Source organism: Pygocentrus nattereri, chromosome 2 (genome assembly GCF_015220715.1).
Source record: "Pygocentrus nattereri isolate fPygNat1 chromosome 2, fPygNat1.pri, whole genome shotgun sequence".
In the NCBI taxonomy this organism is placed as follows: Eukaryota; Metazoa; Chordata; class Actinopteri; order Characiformes; family Serrasalmidae; genus Pygocentrus; species Pygocentrus nattereri.
Genome location: NC_051212.1, coordinates 24,054,393 through 24,079,467, shown reverse-complemented (window position 1 = coordinate 24,079,467; position 25,075 = coordinate 24,054,393). Strand labels below are relative to the sequence as shown.

General features: G+C 41.4%; 1 protein-coding gene across 3 annotated transcripts in view; it reads left to right on the top strand.

Moving 5' to 3' along the window:
- The window catches only part of adam19a (ADAM metallopeptidase domain 19a), a 104,345-nt gene continuing 79,270 nt past the window's right edge, over nucleotides 1-25,075 (top strand). Inside the window, exons 1-2 of one of the 3 annotated variants that reach the window (XM_017699645.2) lie at nucleotides 1-198; nucleotides 12,578-12,654. In XM_017699645.2, coding sequence (XP_017555134.1) covers nucleotides 72-198; nucleotides 12,578-12,654 — 204 coding nt within the window. In that variant the 5' untranslated portion in view covers nucleotides 1-71. The remainder of the gene's footprint in view (nucleotides 199-12,577; nucleotides 12,655-25,075) is intronic. The other 2 variants (XM_017699644.2, XM_017699643.2) reach the window with 2 other exon arrangements.

Here is a 25,075-nt window from a genome sequence, read left to right as displayed (position 1 = left end):
GTTTCTCTTTTCTCTCACGACGGGGAGAGAAGAGGAGAGAGAGAAGCGGCGGTCGGCTAGTGGCCGCAGGGATGTACACCAAACACAGGCAGAAAAATGGACACAGCTCACCGCCGAGAAACGCGCGAATCCTCTTCACTGTGCTGCTGCTGAACGGCTTGTTGGAAAGCGGGGACGGGGAGCTGGGAGCCGAAGGAGGTGAGAAAGGCAAAAGGCTGCTCGAAAAGTTGTCCGGTTTAATATCTACCAGTTGCGCGCAACAGATGAAGTCGTCCGCGAGGCTGGAGTTGGCTTCTTATTCGCCTTTTCCGTTCCACCTTAAATGGTGCGGCAGTAACACTCGGGGTCTGTACAGGCTCAGCTTAAGCGGCACCATTTAAGGGGGAACGGAAAATAATTCGGAAGAAGCGAACTTCAGCTTAGTAACTTCTGCAGTGGGGGAGAAAGAGATCAGACTCGTGCTCGCTGTGTCGCCCGCAGGGACGTGTTAATGAGTTCGCACAGTGAAAGGCTGGAGACCGTCTCTCCACTGTGGGACAAAGCCTTAAAAGGATGGATGTCGATCACATTGACGAGCGAGAGACGCGGGTTGTTTTCGTCCTTTCTCACTCTGAAGTGGGTAACTACACGTCGTTAGACTCGGGCGAGCTTGGCACATCCCGCAGTAGAGCTCAGTGAAAAGGGAAAACTGTTCGGATTAATTCCCCGTGGTTTACTGTCCAGCGGCGGCCTGGGAGCTGCAGTAGGAGCCCGTCTCCTGCGGTTTGACGACTTTTAAAAAGTGATACTCCGTCTGTTGGACGGACAGTCACTGATTTAACTCACTGGGGGAAATGCAGCCTAGTCGAGTCGAGGTTGTTCAACAATTTGACGTTTACTCACTTTAAAAGTTATTAACTACCTGCCCCGTGTCCGTTAGCCAGCTTTTTCACCAACAGAGACAACCCCAGTTTTTTAGCTTTAAACCCAGTTAGGCAGGGTTGAGAAATCTAACTGTGTATGGCTGTTATTGTGCTGCGTTATTACACTCACAGCATTGACAAATGCCTGCATTACTCTAATGGACTTTTTTTACACAGTGCACATCAGTAATAAACGGATTTTATTGCTTCAAAATAAAATGCAGTTGTTGGTAGATGAATGAAATTGAACGTCTTCAGTGCAGTTTGCTTGGCTTTGTTTTCTTTGAACCAGATTAAATACATTCAAGGAAGTGTACTTTGATTAAAGGGCTCCTATGTAGTTTGTGTCTCTCGTGTCCACTCATCTATTTATTACGTTATATACGTCATATACCTAAAACCTTATGTACCAAAAACGTAGTTCATTTTTACCGGACTGTTTTCCAGCTTCTCTGTATCTGTGCCTGTAAGACTGATTGGCTGCCCTGTGCCGCACCGTATTTAAAACCCAGTCCAGGCTGAAACACCCTGTATAACTTCAGTATGAATGGGTGAGGCTAACCTACTGTTAGCCCAATAGGTGGATGTAAGTAAATTTGATTTTTGTGACAACAGTTAATTCAAAACAGGCAGATTTTCCCGCTGAGGCTGTGTTTGGGTATTCGGGAAGGTTGTGTGTACCAGATGGTTAACTACTAAATCCGTTTGGCTGCTTGTTGAAAGACATGCTCACCGCGTGATAAAAGAAAGAAAGGATGTCTGGACAAAACATATCCTGCTGTTTTGCTTTGTCAAATCCAATAGAAATACTTCAGGTGTGTGTGTGTGTGTGTGTGTGTTTTTTTTTAACATATTTCTGCCAAGGTTACTGTTTTCACCAGAACGATGGTGGTATATGTCACATTGTCCACGCACTTAAAAATGGTTCTTCAAAGATTCTTTAGAAAACTGTTCTATGTAGAACCATGAAAACACAAAGAACCATTTGCATGATTAAAGGTGTCTTTGTGTTTGTTTTGATCCAAAAAGGATTTCTTTTACAATGAAACCCAAATAAATTGCGCTGAATGGTTTCAATTTTGTTCCATCAACAAATGAATTTTATACTGAGGTAACAAAGTCTGTTCTGTCTGATTGAATGGAAATGTGTGGCATCATGAAATTAAGCTCATACAACATTTATTTCTCACTGTATGCCATGTCTCTCCTCATATGTTACTATCCGTGCCCGAATGTCTAACCAGTCTGTTCTGTGAGTCCCACTTTGATGCTCGTTCTTTTCCAGTTAGTTCAGTACGTTCTCACTTCCAGTTCCCCATATTCAGCACTGTACATGAGTCGCAACTCCTCGAGATTTGACCTGGGACTCTGGGACTTCAGTTGAAGTTCGCTTCCATTTTTGTCAGCAGACTTTTTAATGCATTTCTAACAAGGCTACAGATGTTATCTACTATGCGTGCGTACAGCATCTACAAAGGCTTTCATTGAGTAAGCTCTTATGCGTACATTGCCTCAGCTTGCTTTGCTTTACAAGTGATCATAGTACCACTCTAAATAACACAAGGCATTAGGAGCTCGTCCTCCGCAGCCTGTTCAGATCAGGCTGAGATTACACAAATGATATCAGTGATAAAACTGATAACACCATGATGCATCACCCCAAACAGGCTGTTAGGTTTGGTTGAGAACTTCCTCTCAGGCTTGTTATGCTGTTGCATTTTTAGAGGTCTAATTCTCTGACTCATTCAACCCCACTGCTCTCTGCATGCATACTCTGCTATTCCAGACCAAGAGGAATTTTAAAATGGGACAAGTGCTCTTGTCCATTGGGCTGATGAGGAGGTCTGTGTTGTAGTTACTCAAAGAGCTGGAAAGCTATTAGTGACCTGTTTTTAGGGTACTTACTTAAAGAGCCAGACAGCTTCTAGTGATCTTTCTTTTTAATGGGCTAGAAATCATTTCTTCTCTATATTCCTCTGTCAACAAAGCATTTATAAGAATAGCTCAGGTCTACATCATTTCCGTTTATTTAGAATATTTACATAGCGTTACAGAGATAAAAAGAACAGTCAGGCCTTTTTCAGCACTTTTCCCATGGAGCTCACTGCTCTGCGTAGCCGGTTCAGTTATGGTGCCATTACTCATTTATATGCCTTATGTTTATGCGATGAGTGGCAAGATAGATGACTTTTGGGGTTTCATCGGTACATCTAAAAAGCCCCTAATTTCTAGAATGTTCCATTAGCCACTGGCCTATGGTGCTTTTGTCTCAAGATAATGACTCCACATAAACCCTCTCCAATATTAGATATGGTACACGTTCCCTGTGAGAGCAGTTAAGAGCGGTGTGGTCTGAGCAATATCATAATGGTATTGTTTTTTTTTGTTTTTTTTGTACCTAATCATCTAGGATCAATTTGGTTTATCCATTTTGAAGAACTAAGGCATTTATGACTATCCCATTTTCGAGATGGACTTTTTTGCCCTCCATAAACATTAGCTATGAAAATCCATTTTTGCTTGATGTATTTATCAAACGTGCACACATCTACAGAAAATCCCTTTGACTTTTCTTATAAACGAAATCCTCTATTTTAAAAACCATTATTATAATTCCTCAATACAGATGGATGTGCAAACTGCTGTATTGCTGTGTTTGGTAGCTCTTGTAGGAGGAATACAGAAGGGTTCATGAGGCAGACTGGATTATGGGCAAACTGGTACCTTTGTGCTACTCTGTTGAAGGAAGCGAGGGAATGAAATAACAGATAAATACCCAGATAGAGAAAGACACTAAAAGAGAGTGCAGAAGAACAGGGAGTGAGCGAGTGAGTGGAGAAGAGGGATGAAAGAGGGAAATTGGAAGAATTTAGAGTATTATTCGTTTGTGAAGGTGCCGGAGCAGTGTTGGTGTGGTTTTGTGAGCTGTCAGTGTGGAGTCTGGTCCCTGGGGCGCTTTGAGATTGCACTTGCTTTAAACGGCACCCTGGAAACAGCGATAGAAACAGCTTCATTCAGGCCATCCTCTAGCACTCTTAAAGCAAACCCCATTAAAGGCCGTCCCATTTCATTCCTGCACCAAACCTCAGCCAGACCATCTTCTCGTGCTCTTGGACCAAACCTCATTCCAGCCAAAGATCCCTTACCAATGTAACAGTAATACATGCCATCATATCTACACCAGATCCTCAATCTTTTGCCCATAGTATTAAAGAGTGATTACTTTTGTTTTGGTACAGTCTTCAGTTGTAATTATGTAATTACACATTTCTGTTCAAGTTACATTCTGTGTCAACAGATTTGAGTCAAGCAATGACAAAAACGCAGCAAAAATGTGGGTGAATTTTTTTCTTTGAGCCAAACAGTGCATGGCTATGTTTTTTTTTTTAACATTTATGTGGTATTAATTGAAAGTTTAGAATCCACAGTTTTGTCAGAATTGCCCCATTTTTTTCAATAAGAGTGAGAAATAATTCATATTAAATAACATGCTTTTTGAGTTCTAAGGGTTATTTTTTAAAAATAAACTTCAGACTAAACATCTGTGCTAAGGACTTTGGTGCTGCACTGTTTTTACTCTATGTAGGCCTGCATGATGTGCACAAAGAGTGAGTGTTTAATATTTAGGTTGAAAAACAAAATGTATTTACAATGCTGTGTAAAAGTATTTGCCTTACCTGATGTGTTCTGTTTTTGTGAATGTGTCGTATTCATGTGTTTCGTATCCCTCAATTATTTTGATATAAGATGAAGACAACACAAGTAAAGACAAAATACAGATTTTAATAATCATACCATTCATTGAATATTTATTCAAAATCTATATCACTCATGTAAAAAAATTAATTAGTAAGTAAATCTTATTAACTGGTTGTACCACCCTTGGCAAAAACAACTGCAATGAAATGCAGTGAGTCTTTTACATCACTGTGGAGGAATTTCCACCCACTCTTCTTTGCAGAATTGTTTTAATTCAGATACATTGGAGGGTTTTTGAGCATGAACTACCATTTTAAGGTCTTGCCACAGCATGTCAATGGGATTCAAGTCAGAACTTTGACTCGGGCACTACAAAACCATTTTGTTTCCTTTGAGCCATTCAGTAGAGGACTTGCTTGTGTGCCTCGGATCCTGCTGCGTAACCCAGCTGTGTTCAAGCTTTAGGTCACAAGCTGATGGGTGGACATTTTCCTTCAGGATTTTTAAGTGCAAGATAAGGCTTTGTGATCTTTTTGGTCAGCAATGGTTTTGGCCCTTGCGACTCCCCCATCAATGCCATTTTTGCCCAACGTCTTTCTTATTGTGTAGTCGTGTATATTGACCTCAACTGAGGCAAGTGAGGCCTCAGTTCTTTAGATGTTCATTTAAGTTCTTTTGTAACCTGCTGGAGGGGTTGTCATTAAGATATTTTAAAAAATTTTGATAGGCCGGCCAGTCCTGGTAAGCTTCTCCACTGCTCCAAGCTTTCTCCATTTGTGGATAATGACTGTTGCTATGGTTCGCTGTAGTCCCAGAGTCTTGGCAATGGCTTTCTAACCCTTTCCAGACTGGCAGATTTCAGTGACTTTGTTTTGCATCTGTCTTTGAATCTCAGAACGTGGCGTCATGTGTTGCTTTATGAGACCTTTGAACCTGCTTCACATTGCCAGACGGGTTCTATTTAAGTTGTTAAGATGTTTAGATTCAACAGATCTGGCAACAGTCGTGTATGGGTGTGGCAAGTGAAACTAAACCCACAAGTCAACTGAATTTGGTTAACTGGTTGATTTAGTAGCTAAAGGAGAAATTACTTTTACCACATAGAACCAAGTAGGGTCACCAGCATTTTTCTTTCAGTAAATGAAATCATCATTCAAAAACAGTACTTTGTGTTTACTTGGGTTGTCTTTGTCTAATATTAGAAGTAGTTTGATGATGAAACATTCAATTGTGACAAATATGCAAAAATAGAAGAAATTGGGAAGATGCAGATACTTTTTACAGCACTATATATCAAAATCACATGTTGAAATGCTGCAGTTATCAAAATTGCATGAGCTGCAATTTTAATTACGAGCCAATATTATCAAAACCTCTGTTGAAAGAGAGAAAATTTGACCTGCTTATATGAAGATTTAAGCTGCCTGTAGGTGAGTTAGATGAATATGAAGCTTGACAACACATTACACATGACAACCTTAAGGCAGAAAAAGTAGATATGTTTGTGTTCTTCGCAGGCCTGGACCTCAATTTATAGAAAATAATAAGTTTAAATTCCAAATTTAAATTCCAGTCCATCCATCCATCCATCCATCCTCAACCGCTTATCCGAGTCCGGGTCGCAGGGGCAGCAGTCTAAACAAAGAGGCCCAGGCCTCCCTCTCCCCCGCCACCTCTTCTAGCTCTTCCGGAGGGAAACTGAGGCGTTCCCAAGACAGTCAAGAGATATAATTCCTCCAACGTGTCCTGGGTCTTCCCCAGGGTCTCCTCCCTGTCGGACATGTCTGGAACATCTCCCTAGGGAGGCACCCAGAGGCCATCCGTACCAGATGCCAGAACCACCTCAACTGGCTTCTCTCAACATGGAGGAGCAGCAGCTCTACTCCGTGCCTCTCCCGAGTCGCGGATCTTCTCACCCTATCTCTAAGGGAGAGCCCGGCGACCCTGCGGAGAAAGCTCATTTTGGCTGCTTGTATCTGCAATCTTGTTCTTTCGGTCACTACCCAAAGCTCGTGACCATAAGTCAAAACGTTGATTGACCGGTGACACCCTCAATCACTTAGCTGTTCCGGGAAATTCTGTCCATAAAAGTTATGAACAGAATCTGTGACAATGGACGGCTCTGGCGGAGTCCAACCCTGACTGTCCTCAGGATCCCCCGAGGGACGTGGTCGAATGCCTTCTCCAAATCCACAAAACACATGTAGACTGGTTGGACGAACTCCCACACATCCTCCAGGACCCTGGTGAGGATAAAAAAGCTGGTCCACAATCTGGGACCCCCCAATAGTTGGAACACACTCTCCTGTCCCCTTTCTTAAAAAGCGTGACCACCACTCCAGTCTGCCATTCCAGGGGGACCGCCCCAGATGTCTACGTGATGTTGCACAGGCTTGTCAGTTATGACAGCCCTACATCATTCAGAGCCCTCAGATTCGAGGCGGATCTCATACACCCCAGTGCTCTGCCACCAAGGAGTTTTCCAACCACCATGGCTACCTCAGCCCGAGTGATGGACGGACCCTCGCTTGATCTCCAAGCTCTGCCTCCTCTGCGGAAGGATCGTTGGTGGGATTGAGAAAATACTTGAAGTATTCCTTCCACCATCAGATGACGTCACCAGTCAAAGTCAGCAGCCCCCCAGCCCCACTGTGTATAGTGTTTGTCGGGAACCACTTTCCTCTCCTGAAGCGCCTGGCGGTTTGCCAGAACCTTCTTGGTACCTGTCGATAGTCTTTCTCCATGGCCTCACCAAACTCTTCCCACACCCGAGTTTTTGCCTCAGCAACCGTTGAAGCAGTGACCCACTTGGCCTTTCGGTACCCATCTATTGCCTCCAGAGTCCCATAAGCCAACCAGGCCCAATAGGAGCCTTTCTTCAACTTGACGGCTTCCTTTACCCGAGGTGTCCACCAACGAGTTCAGGGATTGCCGCCACGAGAGGCACCTACAACCTTGCAGCCACAGCTCCAACCTGCTGCATCGACAATGGAGGTATGGAACAGGAGCCACTCGGACTCAATGTCACCGGCCTCGGTATGTAGTCAGATGTGGGAGTTTAAGATCTTTCTGGTAGGTTCCTCTGCCAGACGTTCCCAACAAACCTTCACAACTTGTTTGGGTCTGCCAGGTCTGACTGGTATTTTCACCCGCCATCTGATCCAACTGACCACTACGTGGTGATCGGTTGACAGCTCTGCTCCTCTCTTCACCGAGGTGTCCAAAACGCATGGTCATAAATCCGATGACTCAACTACAAAGTCATTGCGGCCTAAGGTGTCCTGATGGCATGTGCACTTATGCACACCTTTGTGTTCGAACATGATGCTTGTTATGGACAGACTGTGGCGAGGACAGAACTCCAGTAACAAAACACCAATTGGGTTCAGATCGGGGAGGCCGTTCTTCCCGATCACGCCCTTCCAGGTCTAACTGTCATTGCCCACGTGAGCGTTGAAGTCACCCAGCAAGACAATGGAGTGCCCACAAGGAGCACTTTCCAGTACCCCCTGCAAGGTACTCCGAACTGCCATTCGGTGCATAAGCACAGACAACAGTCAGAGCCCGTTCCCCGACCCCTGAGTCGGGGAGCTATGAGTAAGCCCCCTCCTGCCCAACGCCTCTCAGCCTGGACAACTCCAGAATGGAATAAAGTTCAACCCCTCTCAAGAGAGTCTGTTCCAGAGCCCCTGCCATGTGTTGAAGTGAGCTCAACTACATCTAGTTGGTATCTCTCAGCCTCATACATTACCTCAGGCTCTTTCCCTGCCAGAGAGGTCAGGTTCCATGTTCTGAGAGCCAGTTTCAATCCACATTGCACCTGACCCCCGTAAGATCCTCTCTCATGGGTGGTGGGTCCAAGGAAGAGTGGTCCCATGTTGCTCTTTCAGGCTGAGCCGGCTGGGACCCATGGGTAAAGGCCTGGCCACCAGGCGCTCGCCGAGGAGCCCCTCCCCCAGGCCTGGCTCCAGGGTGAGACCCCGGTAACCCTAATCCGGGCGAGGGAAACTGGGCCCTGGTCTTGTTTAAATTCCAGTCACAATATTATGTTTTCTTTAAATTATTTAGCCCTGTTTACAGCTAATTCAAAGTTGGACCTATTTGTGTTCAGAAATGTGAATATCACAAATAGTTGAAATGCCATTCCTACTTTCAAGTTCTTTTTATAAGCCAAAGTAGCAATGGGTAAAAATAATAATAATAAATGGGCTGGCTATGTACTTAGGTGGTTCCCTTTATTTAGCACATTGTGACAGGTTAAAAAGCTCATTTTGCAGTATCAGTATTGCACAGGCCAGGACCATAATAAACAAACAATACATTGTGCAGCTGTCATTCAAAGTCAGTTCCTCTCTATAAGCAAATGACTCACTCAAGCCGGGTAAACTGCAGATTGAGCTATTTCTTGTGCAACAGGGGGGTGAGATTGTCATTTTCTAGCAGAAAGCATTGCTTTTTAGTCGTTTTCTCTTAGAGGACATTGAAAAGGAAGTCCTTGAAGGGCTGTTGATATTTGACTGTTAAGAGAGCTCGAATTGTGCTCCCTCCCCACTATCTTGCTCCCCTTGATATTGAAGTGAGGATGAAGGGATCTAAGAGGGAGTGGAATATCGGAATCGCCCTATCCATTTATCTCATTGCTCTATAATGAAGTCTGTGCTGATGATCAATAGGTAATCATAACCGCCCGGTTGCTTTTATAAAATTTAATGAGTTTTCCCTGGGAGAGATGTGCTTTTGGACCCTTTTATTTGACTTACTGACAAATGCATACATGGAAATACTTATCACTTTAAAGCTGAAACTTGGTGATTTTGAAAATTCACTGCCTGCTGTTTCCAAAGAACTGACCTATATAATTAGGTACTCATGACCTTCCCATCAGGTCCTAAATCAGGAAATATTTCTCATGCAGTCAAGATTTTTATGATGTCAGTGTAATTTAGACTTATTTGGGCTTTCCAACTGGTTGGAAAGAGCTGGTCGTAATTCAGAGTTATTTGGTTCCAACTTTTGCTTCGTCAGTTTGACATAGAGAGAGTTGCTTGGTAGAAGAAAATGATTGATATCAGCTGTGAATGTTACCATGATAATTATGTCACAATATGCTTCTCTGAGTATATCATGGGTATCATCAGTACTTCTATGCCATTCAGCAACTGTATGTGTCAAATAAGTGCTTTTCCACTGTACATTCAAAAATAAGAATCAACAGAGCTTAGGGTTCTAGTTCTAGTTCATTTTCTACCTACTTGAGAGGCAGCTGGAACCATCATAATAACCTAGAGGTCACTAGTCTTGGTATTCACCAAGGTCCTGATGGGGAATCACATCTGGTTCTTCTTTAATCAGTTGGTCTCAGTTGAGTAGTTTAATGAAATGTGCTCTTGGTTGGTTAGAATGAAAGCCTTGAGCCATATTGTTCCTTTACTGGTAAGATTAGTGACCCTGTAATAACCATTCCAAAGTAATCTAATTTGGCTATTTAGCTATGTTGCTTGTTTAATTGTTAGCTTAATTTAAAATTAAATGGTATTATGAATTGCAATTGATATGGAACAAATATATTGCAGTGTTTTGTGCACACATGCTTACAGAAATGCTTACATTTACACAGATTACACACACTTGTTGTGCGGAGACTAGCATAAATGCCAATAAATTTGCCAACACACCATTCTAAGTTATATCCTGGTGCATTTACTGGTCATGTAGTAGTGCTTGGTGACTGTATCACTACCTGGAAAAGTTAATCATTTCTAAAATTGGCATTGGCCTCAGCTCCAAGTTTTACCAAAGCCAGAGTATAACACCCTGAAGTAGCAGTAGGTCCTTTTGGTACCAATGTTTAACAGGTACCAAAAAACCATAAAAACAGAACCTTTGGCAGTGGACAGTTCCAGTTTTCTTGTGCCAAAACACACATAAAAAGCAACAGTAGTGTATAGTAAGTCTGTGTACTTATGGCCTTTTTAACTGACACTAGTGTGCTTGTGCAATCTCCAAATTCTAACTTAATAAGATTAATAATAATTCTAACTTAATAACAAACTTAATATCTCCACTGACCCTTCTGACAGACTTGAATTGTTTAATCATAGCCATTGCTTTTCATGCTTTTCCCCTTTTTCTGTGTCTTATACTAATGGCCAAACTATTCTCTGCTCTTATTGCTCTTGTGTTATTATTTTGCTATCCAGAAGAGGATGGGTTCTGCTTTTGGGTCTTGGTTCCCCAAAGTTTCTTCCTCTTGTTCTTAGGGAGTTTCTTTTGCTACTATTGTCATTGACTTGCTCATGGGGGATTTATGCCTGGATTTTTCTGTAAAGCTGCTTTGTGACAATTCCTGTTGTACAAAGTGGTATAAAAATAAACATTGACTTGTCTTGAATATCATGGTACATGTAGTGACCAATGTCTTTAAATATTGTGATGTAACATTTTTGTTGTATCGCCCACCCCTAACAAAAGAGTGAGAGAGAGAGAGACAGAGAGAGAGAGAGAGAGAGAGACATGGAGAGAGGAAGAGTAAGAATCATCTTTCTCATGAAAGAAGGATCTCTGAAATTTCACCCAAGTCTTGTAATTGAAATCCTGGTCAGAGGAGTGAGACCACTTCAGAGAATCTCAGTGGAAAGTGGTGCACAATCGAATACCCAGGGGAGTGTGGATGTGTCAACCAGAGAAAGGTCATTCTTTCAGTCTTTCTATGTTTGGCTAGCAGCTAGCCACCATCCTGCCTTGGCCTTCTCCGAAATCTCTCTCTCTCTCTCTCTCCCACTCTCCCCTGATGGCACAGGGTCATGTGTTAGCTCATGGCAAACGCTTCTCTTAAACCCGTTAGGTTTGGTAAATGGTTTTCTCAGTGGAAGGTCAGATGTTGGGATGATGGAGCCTATATGTGGATCATTCTTCACTAAGCAACAGGTCAAGCTAAGACCTTCAGCTATGACTTGGCTATTGTGTACTTGAAATATGTATTGCTGAGAAAGCTATGAGCAAACATTGAGATTTTGTGATTGACAGGTTAGAGATTTTAAGGGCTGTTAAAAACGGATAAAAGAAGAGATGTGTAGGATCAGAAGAAAAGGAGATGAAAAGAAACTAAAGAGAATGTGGATCTGAGAGAGACTCTCATGCACGCCTCTCTTCGATCAATTCCATTGCTTCCTTTTTAGTCGCTGAGGTATTTCATCAACTCAGGCCATAAATGGATATTGCAAGGACGGTAATGATCTTATTTTTCCACATTTGTGCTGGTGACAGCCCTGGGTGAAGAGCTGTTGTGGACAGATAAGCTTGAGTTCATGTAGGGAGGGGGAACGCTTATGTGTTTCTCTTGGCAGTATGAGCTGCCCATTAAACATGGCTGTCAAAGAGAGACAGAGAAAGAACAGGAGAGAGAGATTTCTTGGTAACTTGAACTTACCTTCATCTTGTAAAGAAATCTGTGAGCAGTTATTGGTATTCAGAAAGATGAATACCTGATTTCTCTCCACTGTTGTTGGAATCCCCAGGTTTGGGTATTCAGCCAAAGTCTAATGCTCAAGTTAGGATGCAGCTAAAGGCTCCAAGAATGACAGTTCTATGAAATGATTCATGCTGAATATTCCCCGTAATTGCCCATGATTAATGGAAAGCAAAGGTTTGACCCATTGACCACAATTAAATTTCACTCCAGAGCTGATGAGTCTAATAGCAAGTCTAAGCCAATTAGGCATTGTAGTGAGTAATATGGATGAGCTTGACCTTAAAATGTGGTTCAAGGCGTCTTTGATTTCCAGAAAAATGAGTTCTGTTAGCCTAGTTTATTCCCATATGCTGCAAAACATGCTTTCTAAGTCCAATGATTTTAGATGATTATGTGACAAATGCTGTGTAAAGCACCCTATGAATAAATGCAATGAGTAATAAATGTATAAATGTAAGCTGAATGTTTTTCTGTCCATGAAATCATGTGTGTGACTTTGCTTCAGCAGGGAAGGACCCAGGGCGGAGAGTAAAGGCCCATTGGCTGACCAGCATCGTGGTACAGAAAGATACACCTCTACAGGTAAGGTTTACTCTTTTGATCAGTCAAGCAGTTATTTCTTTAATTAAAGTATCTGTGCCATGTAAATATATTTTATTAATATAAAAGAGTTTAATGTACACTGTAAGAAAAATCAGTAAAAAAGGGTAAAAAGTAGAAAAGCAAGACAAAACCTGTTAATTAACAGTAAAAATATGTTTTTTCTGTGATGGTAAAAATGTATAAAATTAATTTAAGTTGAATTCTTAGAAATACTGCCTTTTGCTGTTATACAGCAGCTTCACTGGTTTAGTTAACTAGTTAGTTTATCTGACATATAGCATTTTACCATAACAGTAACAACCATTAAGATAAATGCAAATGTTTGTAATAATATAATCATTTGTTTTTGAGATTTTAATTTCTACTAAACTGCAGTGTTAAAATGCATAAAGAATATGTGTGGTTTACATGTATGCAGATATATGTATTTAACCTTCTTTTTATAAAATGAGTATTGACCATTAAATTTTACAGTACTAGTATGTAAATCATACAATTTCTACATCTATTAAGCCTACAGGCGTTTAGCCCTTCTCATTCACATTGAAATTGTAATGATTGTTTTAGCCTTCGCTGCTATCTGAATGAGGTATAGTACATGGTAGCCAATCAGAACACAGAGCACATTACATATATCAGTTATAAATTTCCCAAAAAAAATAGTATTTATTTCTAAGGGCCAAAGAGAGGATTGAAGTTTGTGATATAATAAAGTGAAAAAAGCAAATACAATGTAGGAAAATGGACTCATGAAGAGCTTTGTCAATTGACAAAAAATGAAAAGTCAAACTTTTCATGACTTATGTTTTATGTTTACTTAAGTTTACTTTTTATTTTTATTATTTTTTGCACATAAAACTACACATTCACACCAAGCCTCTCTATTTTGAATCTTTAAGTGTGTTCTAAGAAATATGAACCCTGTTCTTTCATTCTGTAAGCATGTAAGTGGAAGCTGTCTTTCTGCAAAAGATTTGTATGTCCTGCTATCGTTTACGCTCTCTCCGGAATTGAACCCATATATCTGAGACTGAGTTCTACTTCTATTGAGTTTCTTTTTCTTAGAAAAAGAGATGTGATTATTTCCTGTGAGAAAAGTGTTTCCTGCACACAGTCAAATCTATAGACGTACCACCCTGTTTCAAGACAGGAGATGGCTAAGACTGTTCGCAGATGCGAACGTACACAAATATAAATACTCACAGACACATCTAACACAGACAAAACCAATTCTACCACCCCTTGCCTATCATCGGAGCCTTTCCTCACATGTTGACATATCTACTAGCATAGATTGAGTGACCTTTGCACACTTCTGACCTACTGGACTTGTTTAGCCTGGAAATGTCAGACTAAACAAAGATGAATGACAGAAGGAGCCATTGTGTATAAAATTCATATGACACACGTTTTTGCACACTTGCGAGAACATGTGACATTCATATGGCATGTCTAAGAACATATGGTTGTCACTCAGTCCTGGTCTCTATATGTGGGTGTCCACAAACATGTGGCAGAGTTAGGATCAATGAAAGAGATAGGAGTGGTTTGGCCTGCTTGCATGTGGTTGTAGTGCACTACATACCTGATTTGTGTGGTCAGCATGCCCATTTTGCCCTAGCTTAAGAACTGTCTGTGGCCCAGATGTTGATAGAACAGAGTGCTGATGTTGAGCAAGGCTGCGCAGTCAATCTTGTAAACCAAAAAACAGCTCTTGTAAAATAAAATAAATCACAAGTAATAATTTTTCTTTTTTCTTTATTTTATAGTTCTGAATAGTGGGTAGATTTAATTTGCATCAGGATGAGTGCTTCAGCTGGCAGTGCGGCCAGAGATTACTCCTGGAATGACTGTGTTCACTGAAAGCTATACACTATGAGAAAAAGGCTATATTTTCATAGCTGATCTTGTTGCTCATTTCTGATCTACCTTGACAGTTCATATTCGTGTATATAAGTGACTAGTATCTGCATGTAGTGTGAATACTGTGCAAAAGTCAGTAATGGATCATCATTTATTTAATTTTTAAAGTAATCAAATCTAATAAGGATAAGCATGCAGAAAATCCAAAGACTAAGAGTGAAAAAAATTTCCAAAAAAAAAAAAAAAATTGAAAGATTTAGAGAAAATGGGACTCCTTTTGGACAAGACTTTGTAGACCATCTAAACCGTCATCGGGTGAACAGTACTTTAGCTTTAGGTTTAGAGAGAGAGGAGAAGATCAAGCTTCACTCTTGCTTCAGATTGGAAAAAATCTACAAGTGTTTCTGTTCATCCTTCCTCTGTGAGAGAACAACCGATCACTATTAGAGAGGAAAGGATGTGGAGCTCACAAGAAGTCGTTACTAAGAAAAGGTAACAGATAAAAAAAACAAGGAAAGAAGCTGCTGATGACATTGAGCTGTCTACCCCAGAGCCCAGACCTCAGCATCACTGAATGTGCTTGGAATTACTTGGATTGCGAAGTCCTACCAACTTCTAAGACTGAATTTTGGAGGTGTGGAAAAATATCCCTGTAGATTTATTTGAAAATCTAAAAGCAAATCTCCTGAAAAGCCAAAGGATGGACACACTAAATACAAAAAAATGATATGTTTAGTTTTTGAGGCTTTTGTGTAATTTTTTCCCCCAATTCTTACTTTTGCACAGTACATTTTACAACATTTGTATGTCTTAATCAGTAACATCACATGAATGATCCATGTGCGTCATAAACAACAATAACAGTGAACTTGGATTGCAAGCCTTCAAAGATTATTGGCTCTGAATAGCTCTCAGCTGTTCATGATTAGCGCAAGAAGGTGAAAAGGGTCAGATTCTTTATTGCTTTTTCAGTTATTCCTGGCACTAACTTCAAGTTTGCTGCTGTTGCCAACTCTGGATGATGGCGGCAACATGTGCATGCACAGTAAAAAAAAAACATCAGTCCGATTACTCGTTATAGTCATGTGGCCACAGTTTGGATATGTCCGCTGTAGGACAATAGATAAAGGTGACTGATTTGAAAAGATGAGATTTTTGAGTTTTTCTGAAAACATCAGATCTGTGCAAAATATTGGATTTGTATTGCTTCGCCCTTCAATGTGAACAGAGTGAAGGTCACATAGTATCCATTTCATGGGTTGAAATGGATGTCTAATCCAAACCCTGTCTAATCAAAGTGCCACAGGTAATTCAATTTGTTTTACTCTAGACTTAAGGGAAAATGGCCCTAAATGTATGAGCAAAGTAAATGTAATGTAAAATCAAAGGGAAATGATGGGCACTGTAACCAGTATACTCAGTGAAGAGATCAGACACCCCCTCTCCGTAGTTCGAATAGCCTTGCGTTTTGGCAGCTGCTATGGTGGAGTGGAAACATATTGAGCACAAGCCACACCTACTTAACTGTGCTGGGTGCGGACTGAGGCCACCCAGCACTGCTGTTCGAACGATTGTAGTAGGAAATCACAGGAACATCTGTTGTCTGCGCTACGCTTTGAGGGCATGTTACCAATCACCCAGATGCTGAATATTTTGTGACTCTTCTACTTTATATCATTAACAAGTCCTAGAGTGTACTGAATGCTAATTATCATTAATTATAGGCCCAGTATCACTCAAAATACACTATATTGTCATTTTGTCCAAAAAAGGCAATGTTCATGTCTTCTTTGCTAAGAATAGCAATAGTCAGTCATAAGTATGAGCTGTAATTCTTTGAATTGCAGTCTCTCTCTCTCGCTCTCTCTTTTTTGTTTTTCTGATTCTCACACTCTTGCGGTTCCCTCTCTCACTCAAGTTCACTCAAGCAGTTGGCCTCACACATGCACTCACAGATCATGAGAGATTTTGGCCTCTTGGCTGGACTTGTTGCTGTTCTGCTGATGAGGTAATGAGTCACAGAGCTGTTTGGAGTGGAACTGAATGCATGTCATGCGGATGTAATTTTACACACACACATACACACACATACACTGACACACACAAGCACGCTCCTCCCTGAGAATAGGGGCCAGAGAGCAGGCTATCTGCCAAACTACTCAGAAACAGAAAACCGTTAGAGAGAGAGAAGTAGTCTCCCGCTTGCCTTCTTTCCGGCGTGCGCTGGGATTAGAGCTCCAGTTTTACTTTTCAAATGCGCTTACAAGTAAACTCTCCCCTACTCTAACTCCCTCTCTCACTCTGCTGTATAAAAACAGTTTACTGTATACAGTATCACTGTATCAGACCATTATTTATAGGGAATATACTGACTCTGTATTTTCCTGATTGAAGTTTCTTGCGATTTCTTTATAATTTAATCATCAAACATGGATGTTTTTTTTTCCTTCATTTTATATTTTATATTTTTTTATTTATTGGCCAATTGAAGTAACCAGAGCGTTCTTTTTTCTTAATACATCAGACACTAGAGATTGTTAATTTGATTTTTACCTGAGGCATAGATATTTGATGCTAAATTAATAAAATAATAAGGACCACGAGTCTGGTAGCAGAGTTAGCTTTAATTATTTATGTCATAAAACATTAATTGGTTGATTAATGATCACTTGTTAGGCATGAATATCAATCAATTCTGACCTTGGCCAATTACAGTTATGCATACCTACAAATTATGACAGGTATTATTTTTAACATCCCTTATTATGTTGTGAAACTTATACTCTCGATGAGCCTAAATCTATATTTTCCTTTTAAAAGGTTATTTTTTTTGTCATGCAGTATACCTGTACAGTCTATGTTTTGTGAAAAATTTTCCCATGTCCAGTAACTGTTAGACAGATTTTGCCAAAATTCTGTAAACTGGACAGTCCTAATCTTGGTTATAGCCTCCAATCACATGGCTGACTTGGGTTGTCCCACCCACACATCTTTAAAAAACTGAATTTCTTTATGGTCTTTCTGTTTTTGAGTCAGAGAGAAAGTCACAAGAAGAAAGTCAATAACTAAACCAAAGCTAGTCTAGAATGCATACCTGGCCATCAGTGTATCTCATCTGTCTGCCTGTCATCCGTTTGTTTTATTGTCTGTTCATTCATTCAGTTGTTCAGCAGGCCACACCACCCTGCAAGCAAATCTATCAGTAAAGTGAGTAAGAACATTTCCTTTTTTAAGACATTGCATTATAAAAGCAGCATAATGTTACTAGTGAGTCATGAACACAGTGGAGTCGTTTACAATCCCCAGTGTTTATGCAGAGCTCATTTCACTCATTTCTCACCACTTTGCCAGCGCTGTTGTGTGAGTTCTGCTTCAGTGACATATCAGGGTGGGTGTGTTGGACTGAGGGGGGTTAATCACACTCTTCACTCAGTCTGAATGAGAAAAACAACAAAATTATGATGGGTGTGGTTCTAATATTCTGATGAGCTTGTATGTTATACTAACATACTGTCTAACAGACTGAATGAGACATGTATGTTAGTCATGTATGTTAGTATAACACTCAGTTTTAGTATCATACAGACATTTTAACATTTTATGCTGTTTTAGGATTTAAATTTCTAGTCAAAATGTACATTAAGTGCAAGTTTTTTTAGGTTAAATTTCTGTGAAGATTAGATAGAAGATGCTGGTGTTCTCAGAACAATGTACTGACAAGACCTTATCATCACTGAATGTGTTTGAGATTATTTGGATTCTGAGGAGCAGAAAGTTCAACCAACTTCTAAGACTGAACAGTAGGTTTGGAAAAATGTCTCTGCCAATTTCTTTGAAAAATTGAAAGAAAGTCTTTTGAAAATAATTGAAATAAAGACAAAAAGTGCACACATTATATATTGAAAAATGTAGTAGTATAAGGAGGTTATGTTGAGTAATTGCTTATTAGATGTTTTTTTTTTTTTACTTTTACCTGATGTTGAAAAATTGAAAACTTGTATTTAATGATCTTTACAATGGAAACTAGATAAATATAGGGTGGAGTCTGACTTGCACAGTGCTATATGTTCCTAGATTAAACAGCATAAAGAACAAAGACAAGCTCTTTACTTTCCATTAATTTGCACCACCATCATTGTAGACTACTATATCATTATAAATCAAAGATTGCCAATACTGTATTGAAGGACAATATCATCAAATTTCGAACCATGTCTTTATTACATATTACATTGAATTATTCGGGGCAAGGAGAGACTGACTGATAACAATTGACATGTTCTGATAGTTCTTATTTGTTTTTTGTTTTTTTAATTGTTTTTTCCTGATCTGTTTACCTTCTATAGTTGAAAACCTAGTACACTTGCAGCCCAACAGCTTATCAAATCCCTTTAGAAATCTCTTTGACATGACATAGAATCATAGCCTTGCCTTCCCTCCTCTCGTGGAAACACTGTTTCCCGGAAATGTTGACCAGGGTCCAAGAAGACAAGCAAGAGTAGGAGATAAACAGACAAAGAAAAAAGAGGCGGAGAAAGAGACAGAGATGGGTAAGAGGAGAGAGGGAAGGTTATCAGTGCAGCTTTCCACTTTTGTTGTTTTATCACGTGACTGGCAAAGAACTATGATCATATATAAACATTACTGCAGTCAGTATCCAGAGGGGACCAAAGCCAGCCAAAGAGAAAAAGAAACACAGGTAGAAAAGAAAGACAGACTGAAAGGCTATTTAGGGAAGAGACATGAGAAACAAAAATAAGCACTCTTGACACCGACAGTCTACACGTATACACCCCCCACCCCCTCTCCCTTTCAGCCTATTTCACTTCTCCTGTTTAGTGCTAGGCAATAATAATAATAATAATAATAATGATAACAAATTACATTTATATAGCGCCTTTCACAAACCCAAGGTCGCTTCACATAGCATAGGCAATAAAATCATCTGCATTGGTATTGTTTTTCCACAGCATATATACTGATACTTAGTTTTATTGGTATGAATAGAACAAAAAAGCAAAAAGTTAATTGCAATATATGTGATTTGCTTCAGATTATTTTGAAAAAACTTTCAAATGCATGAAATCCAGTGGTGAACTGTGACTGAGCTAGACCCTCAGTTTGGGCCATAAATGTCAAAACTCAGTCAAAAACTAGGATGAAAACACCTCTACGATAATCAATAGTGTAATAGTAATATTAAGCTAACAGTAATTCCCATTAACATTTTTGGTTCTATACACTTTATTTGAAGCTTGTAATATATTTCACATCGTATGTAGCAGTTGCAATGTCTCTTTCACTAAGGAGCTCATTTCCATTTCTAACAAATAACTAAACCCTGGTTCAGCTACCACTGGTATTCACAGTCAGGGGTATATCTAGGGTTTCCAGGAGACCAAGAGTAACATTTTCTCCCAAGATTTGTCCCACCCAACGTAAATCAAATGTGATTAGTTGATTGCTCTGTCACGTTCTAATTACGTTAATAGTTAATCTAATTTGTAAGACCTTCTGTCCACCTCCTGAAGGCCTAACCAGAAGGCGAGCAAAGTTGGCTGTACCTAGATACCACAGTGAAAACAATCTAATCAGACAGTTTTCTGTTTGATGTTTCATAATGTTAATTCTACTGTTAAAATCTTAACAATAAAATAAGACTTGTACTATGGTACTTGCAGAGTTTAAATGCAAAAAGAATGATGATTCTTCTAAAGATTAACTACATATTACACTTTTTAACTGTCATTCAGTCTTCTCGTAAGGCCTAAAAGGCCCTAAGGGTTCCTCACTGATAAAAATCTAAACAAATAATATACAATTTCTTTTTGAAAATCTGATTTCTGGTTAATGTTTATAATACTGTGTAAGATTTACTTTGGTGTAATTTTTAAAAGAATCAGAACAAAACAGTCCCTACCTCCCTTCAAAACAAGCGATGTCAGGTTTGTAAGACACTCATTTAGCCTAGTATAGCAGTACTCAGCAATCTAATACAATATGTTCATGTGTGTGTGTGTGTGTGTGTGTATGTGTGTGTGGGTGTGTGTGTGTGCGTGCCAGGACTGCTTCCATGTCAGCTCCTTTATGTATTTGGCTCCCTGGTTTCTCAATCCTGGTCCATTTCTTTCAAATCAAACACTGTTGTCTTTTCTTTACCATGCTTTGAGTTCGTTTCACTTCATGAGCAGTCCAGGAAATCTTATATGGTGGAGGGGCTATTTGGATTAGGGTTGAAGTTATGCCCCACTTAGACGCTGATGTGATGTTCAAGCGGGCTCTGTTTGTGCTCCTCGGGACAAGCAGTGAAAAAAAGAATTCTAGTTGTGTTCTAGTTGTTTTTTTTCCCTTCCTTCACTGGTCCTGAGCTTGAACACATTTGATGGGTATGTATTCATGTTTTGCACAAAAGAAAAAAATGTGTTCCAGAACTGGCTAGTCAGTGTTAGCTTATTATTCTGTGTAAATAAGTGTACGTATGTGTGTGTATGCGGTGGTGAGTGCGTTTTTATTCATTCAAGTGTGTTTGGGTACATTGCTCTGCTTGGCCCAGTCATTAACAGCATTGATAAGCTGCAGAATAACACAGACTGGAGTAAGTCCGTGGGCACTGGCTGAAAGGCCCCTTTTGTGCAAGCCAAGCTAATCTTATATAAAGTGACGAGAGGAGTGTAGCAATGAGGCCAGTGAATGCACAACACATACATGGGAGGCTAACAGAGCTGGATGAAGTGTTCAGCACTTTTACATAAGGTTTTCTCTTTTTTTATTCTGTACTGGTAAGTTGAGCAGGTCAAGCAGTGACACACTTTTCTGAGGTTATGATTTATAAGGGGATAAATTAATGAGGTTTTCTTTTAGTCATGCTGTTGCAGTCTTTGCACAAGTTATTAAGGAAAGCTCTGAAATGTTAGCAGAATAACAGCAGCCTCAAATGCTGTTGATTGTTTTAGCGAATAAAACCAGTGTGTGTTTTAAAGTGCTTAAATTGACTCAGCACTATTCACGAAACACTCAAAAAATGTGGAATTGCAGCTCATTTCTAAGAAGATGGACAAGCTGTGATTGGGCTTGAACTGCAGCTGTTAGGACTTCTTTTTGTGAGACCACAGGAATTCAGAAGTTGAGGCTTCATTGAAAAGACAGCTCAGAGCTCTGGTGATGTTTTAATACACCAAGGTGAATGGGATGACTTTTGATTCTGCCCTGCAGTGTCTGTTGCCTACATGTTTCTGTGCACCTTCTGCCAAGGTTGTGCATGTGTGTGTATGGTCTCCCACACAGTCTTCTCTCCCACTCGATATTCCAGAAGTGTTGGGAGGCTAAATGTAAAGCTTAACTAAACATTTGCTTCGCTACAATTAACACGACATGCTCCATGTTTGCTAATTTTCTCAAGGAGTTTATTTGAAGAGGGTGCAAGGCAGTAACAAACACAGTGTTATTAACAAGTAAATACACCATCATACGCAGTCTCAAGGTGCTTGATAAGTTATAGAGCTGATACGATTATTCAAGTTAACATAAATATTATTACCATTGGTTGAAAACAAATTTCTTCACAAATTGGTAATGATTAGTTTACCTGTTAATAATTAGGGGTAGACATTGCCTGTTGCAGATTTCACATATTGGCCTCCAGAATGGCTTCTTGGCTTAAATTTATTTATTTATTTATTTATTTCCCTTTTAACAGACCTGTTGGATTGGAAGTACGTGAGTTAACTGCAATCATTATATCTAACATGATGTTGTGGTGACTGTGGTTGTTTGAATGGCATCACGGATGCAGTTGAAGTAGTATCAGTCTATGAAGTAATGTTTTATGTGAAACAAGGCAATCCATAAGCTGGTGCTACACAGAGAGGACACATTTCCCTACATAGTGTTATATGTAATGTTAATGTATGATTGTTTTTAATGGCTTCTTATTTTATCTAGTTCCAGTAAGCACTAGTGCCTCCCATAGACCCACCACCAATGGGAGGGGCAGTAGTAGGGGTTCGGTGCTTTGTGGATTGGGCAGTGTCCAAAGGCGTGGGCCTTGGTGTTCTGATCCTCGGTTGCTGAAACTGGCTTTTGGAACTTGAAACGTTACCTCATTGGCGGGGAAGGAGCCTGAGTTGGTGCGCGAGGTTGAGAGATACCGGCTAGATATAGTCGGGCTCACCTAAACACACAGCTTGGGCTCTGGGTCTAATCTCTTTGAGAGGGGCTGGACTTTATTCTTTTCTGGAGTTGCCCATGGTGAGAGGCGGCGGGCAGGTGTGGGCTTTCTCATAGCCCCTCGGTGCCTGTATATTGGGGTTTTCTCCGGTGGACGAGAGGGTAGCTTCCCTATGCCTTTGGGTTGGGGAACGGGTCCTGACTGCTGTCTGTGCTTATGCACCGAACAGCAGTTCAGAGTACCCAGCCTTCTTAGAGTCCTTGGGAAGGGTGCTTGAAAGTGCTCCTCCTGGAGACTCTATTGTCCTGCTGGGAGACTTTAACGCTCACGTGGGCAATGACAGTGAGACATGGAGGGGTGTGATTGGGAGGAATGGCCTCTCTGCTCTGAACCCGAGTGGTGTTCAGTTTTTGGACTTCAGTGCAAACCACAGTTTGTCCATCACAAACACCATGTTTGAAAACAAGGATGTCCATAAGTGCACATGGCACCAGGACAGCCTAGGCCGCAGTTCAATGATTGACTTTGTAGTCATGTCATCGGACTTGCGGCTATGTGTTTTGGACACTCGGGTAAAGAGAGGAGCTGAGCTGTCAACTGGTCACCACCTGGTGGTGAGTTGGATCAGGTGGTGGGGAAGATACCTGTCAGACCAGGCAAGCCCAAACGTATAGTGAGGGTTTGCTGGGAACGTCTGGCAGAAGAACCTGTTAGATTGATCTTCAACACACACCTCCGTCAGAACTTTGACCAGATATCGGGGGAGGTGGGGGACATTGACTCAGAATGGGCCGTGTTCCGCTCCTCCATTGTTGAAGCGGCTGACTGTAGCTGTGGCCGTAAGGTAGTTGGTGACTGTCGGGGCGGTAATCCTTGAACCCGGTGGTGGACACCCCAGGTGAGAGATGCCGTCAAGCTGAAGAAGGAGTCCTACCGTTGGCCTGTGGGACACCAGAGGCAGTTGGCAGGTATCAACAGGCCAAGCGATCTGCGGCTTCAGTCGTTGCCAAGGCAAAAACCTGTGTGTGGGAGGAGTTTGGTGAGGCCTTGGAAAGTGACTTTAAGTCGGCTCCGAAAAGATTCTGGCAAACCGTCCGGCGACTCAGAAGGGGAAAGCAGTGTGCCACTAGCACTGTATATAGTGGAGATGGTGTGCTGCTGACTTTGACTGAAGACGTCATTGGGCGGTGGAAGGAATACTTTGAGGACCTTCTCAATCCCACCAACACGTTCTCCAGTGAGGAGGCAGGGACTAGGGACATCAGAATAGGCTTACTGAGGCCGAAGTCGCTAAGGTAGTTAAGAAGCTCCTTGGTGGCAAGGCTCCAGGGATGGATGAGATCCACCCTGAGTTCCTCAAGGCTCTGGATGTTGTGGGGCTGTCTTGGCTGACACGCCTTTTCAACATTGCGTGGACATCGGGGGCGGTGCCACTGGATTGGCAGACTGGGGTGGTGCCTCTTTTTAAAAAGGGGGACTGGAGGGTGTGTTCCAACTACAGGGGAATCACACTCCTCAGCCTCCCTGGTAAGGTCTATGCAGGGGTACTGGAGAAGAGAGTCCGGCTTATAGTCGAACCTCGGATCCAGGAGGAGCAGTGCGGGTTCTGCCCTGGTCGTGGAACACTGGACCAACTCTTCACCCTCTCCAGGATTCTGGAGGGTTCATGGGAGTTTGCCTAACCAGTCCACATGTACTTTGTGGATCTGGAGAAGGCATACGACTGTGTTCCCCAGGGTATTCTGTGGGAGGTGCTTCGGGAGTACGGGGTACATGGCTCTTTGCTATGAGTCATTCAGGCCCTGTACAAACAAAGCTGGAGTTTGGTTCGCCTAGCCGGCAGTAAGTCAGACTCGTTCCCAGTGAGAGTTGGACTCCGTCAGGGCTGCCCTTTGTCACCGATTCTATTCATAATTTTTATGGATAGAATTTCTAGGCGCAGTCAGGGGATGGAGGGTGTCCGGTTTGGTGACCTCAGGGTCACATCGCTGCTGTTTGCAGATGATGTGGTCCTATTGGGGACATCAGGCCGCGAACTTCAGCTTTCGCTGTATCGGTTTGCAGCCGAGTGTGAAGCGGCCGGGATGAGAATCAGTACCTCTAAATCAGAGACCATGGTTCTCAGGCGGAAAAGGGCGGAGAGCCCTCTCTGGGTCGGGATAGGCTCTTGCCTCAAGTGGAGGAGTTCAAGCATCTTGGGGTCTTGTTCACAAGTGACGGTACAAGGGAGCGGGAGATTGACAGGCGGATTGGTGCTGGGTCAGCAGTGATGCGGGCTCTTTACCGGTCTGTTGTGGTAAAGAAAGAGCTGAGCCATAAGGCAAGGCTCTCGATTTACCAGTCGATCTACGTTCCCACCCTCACCTATGG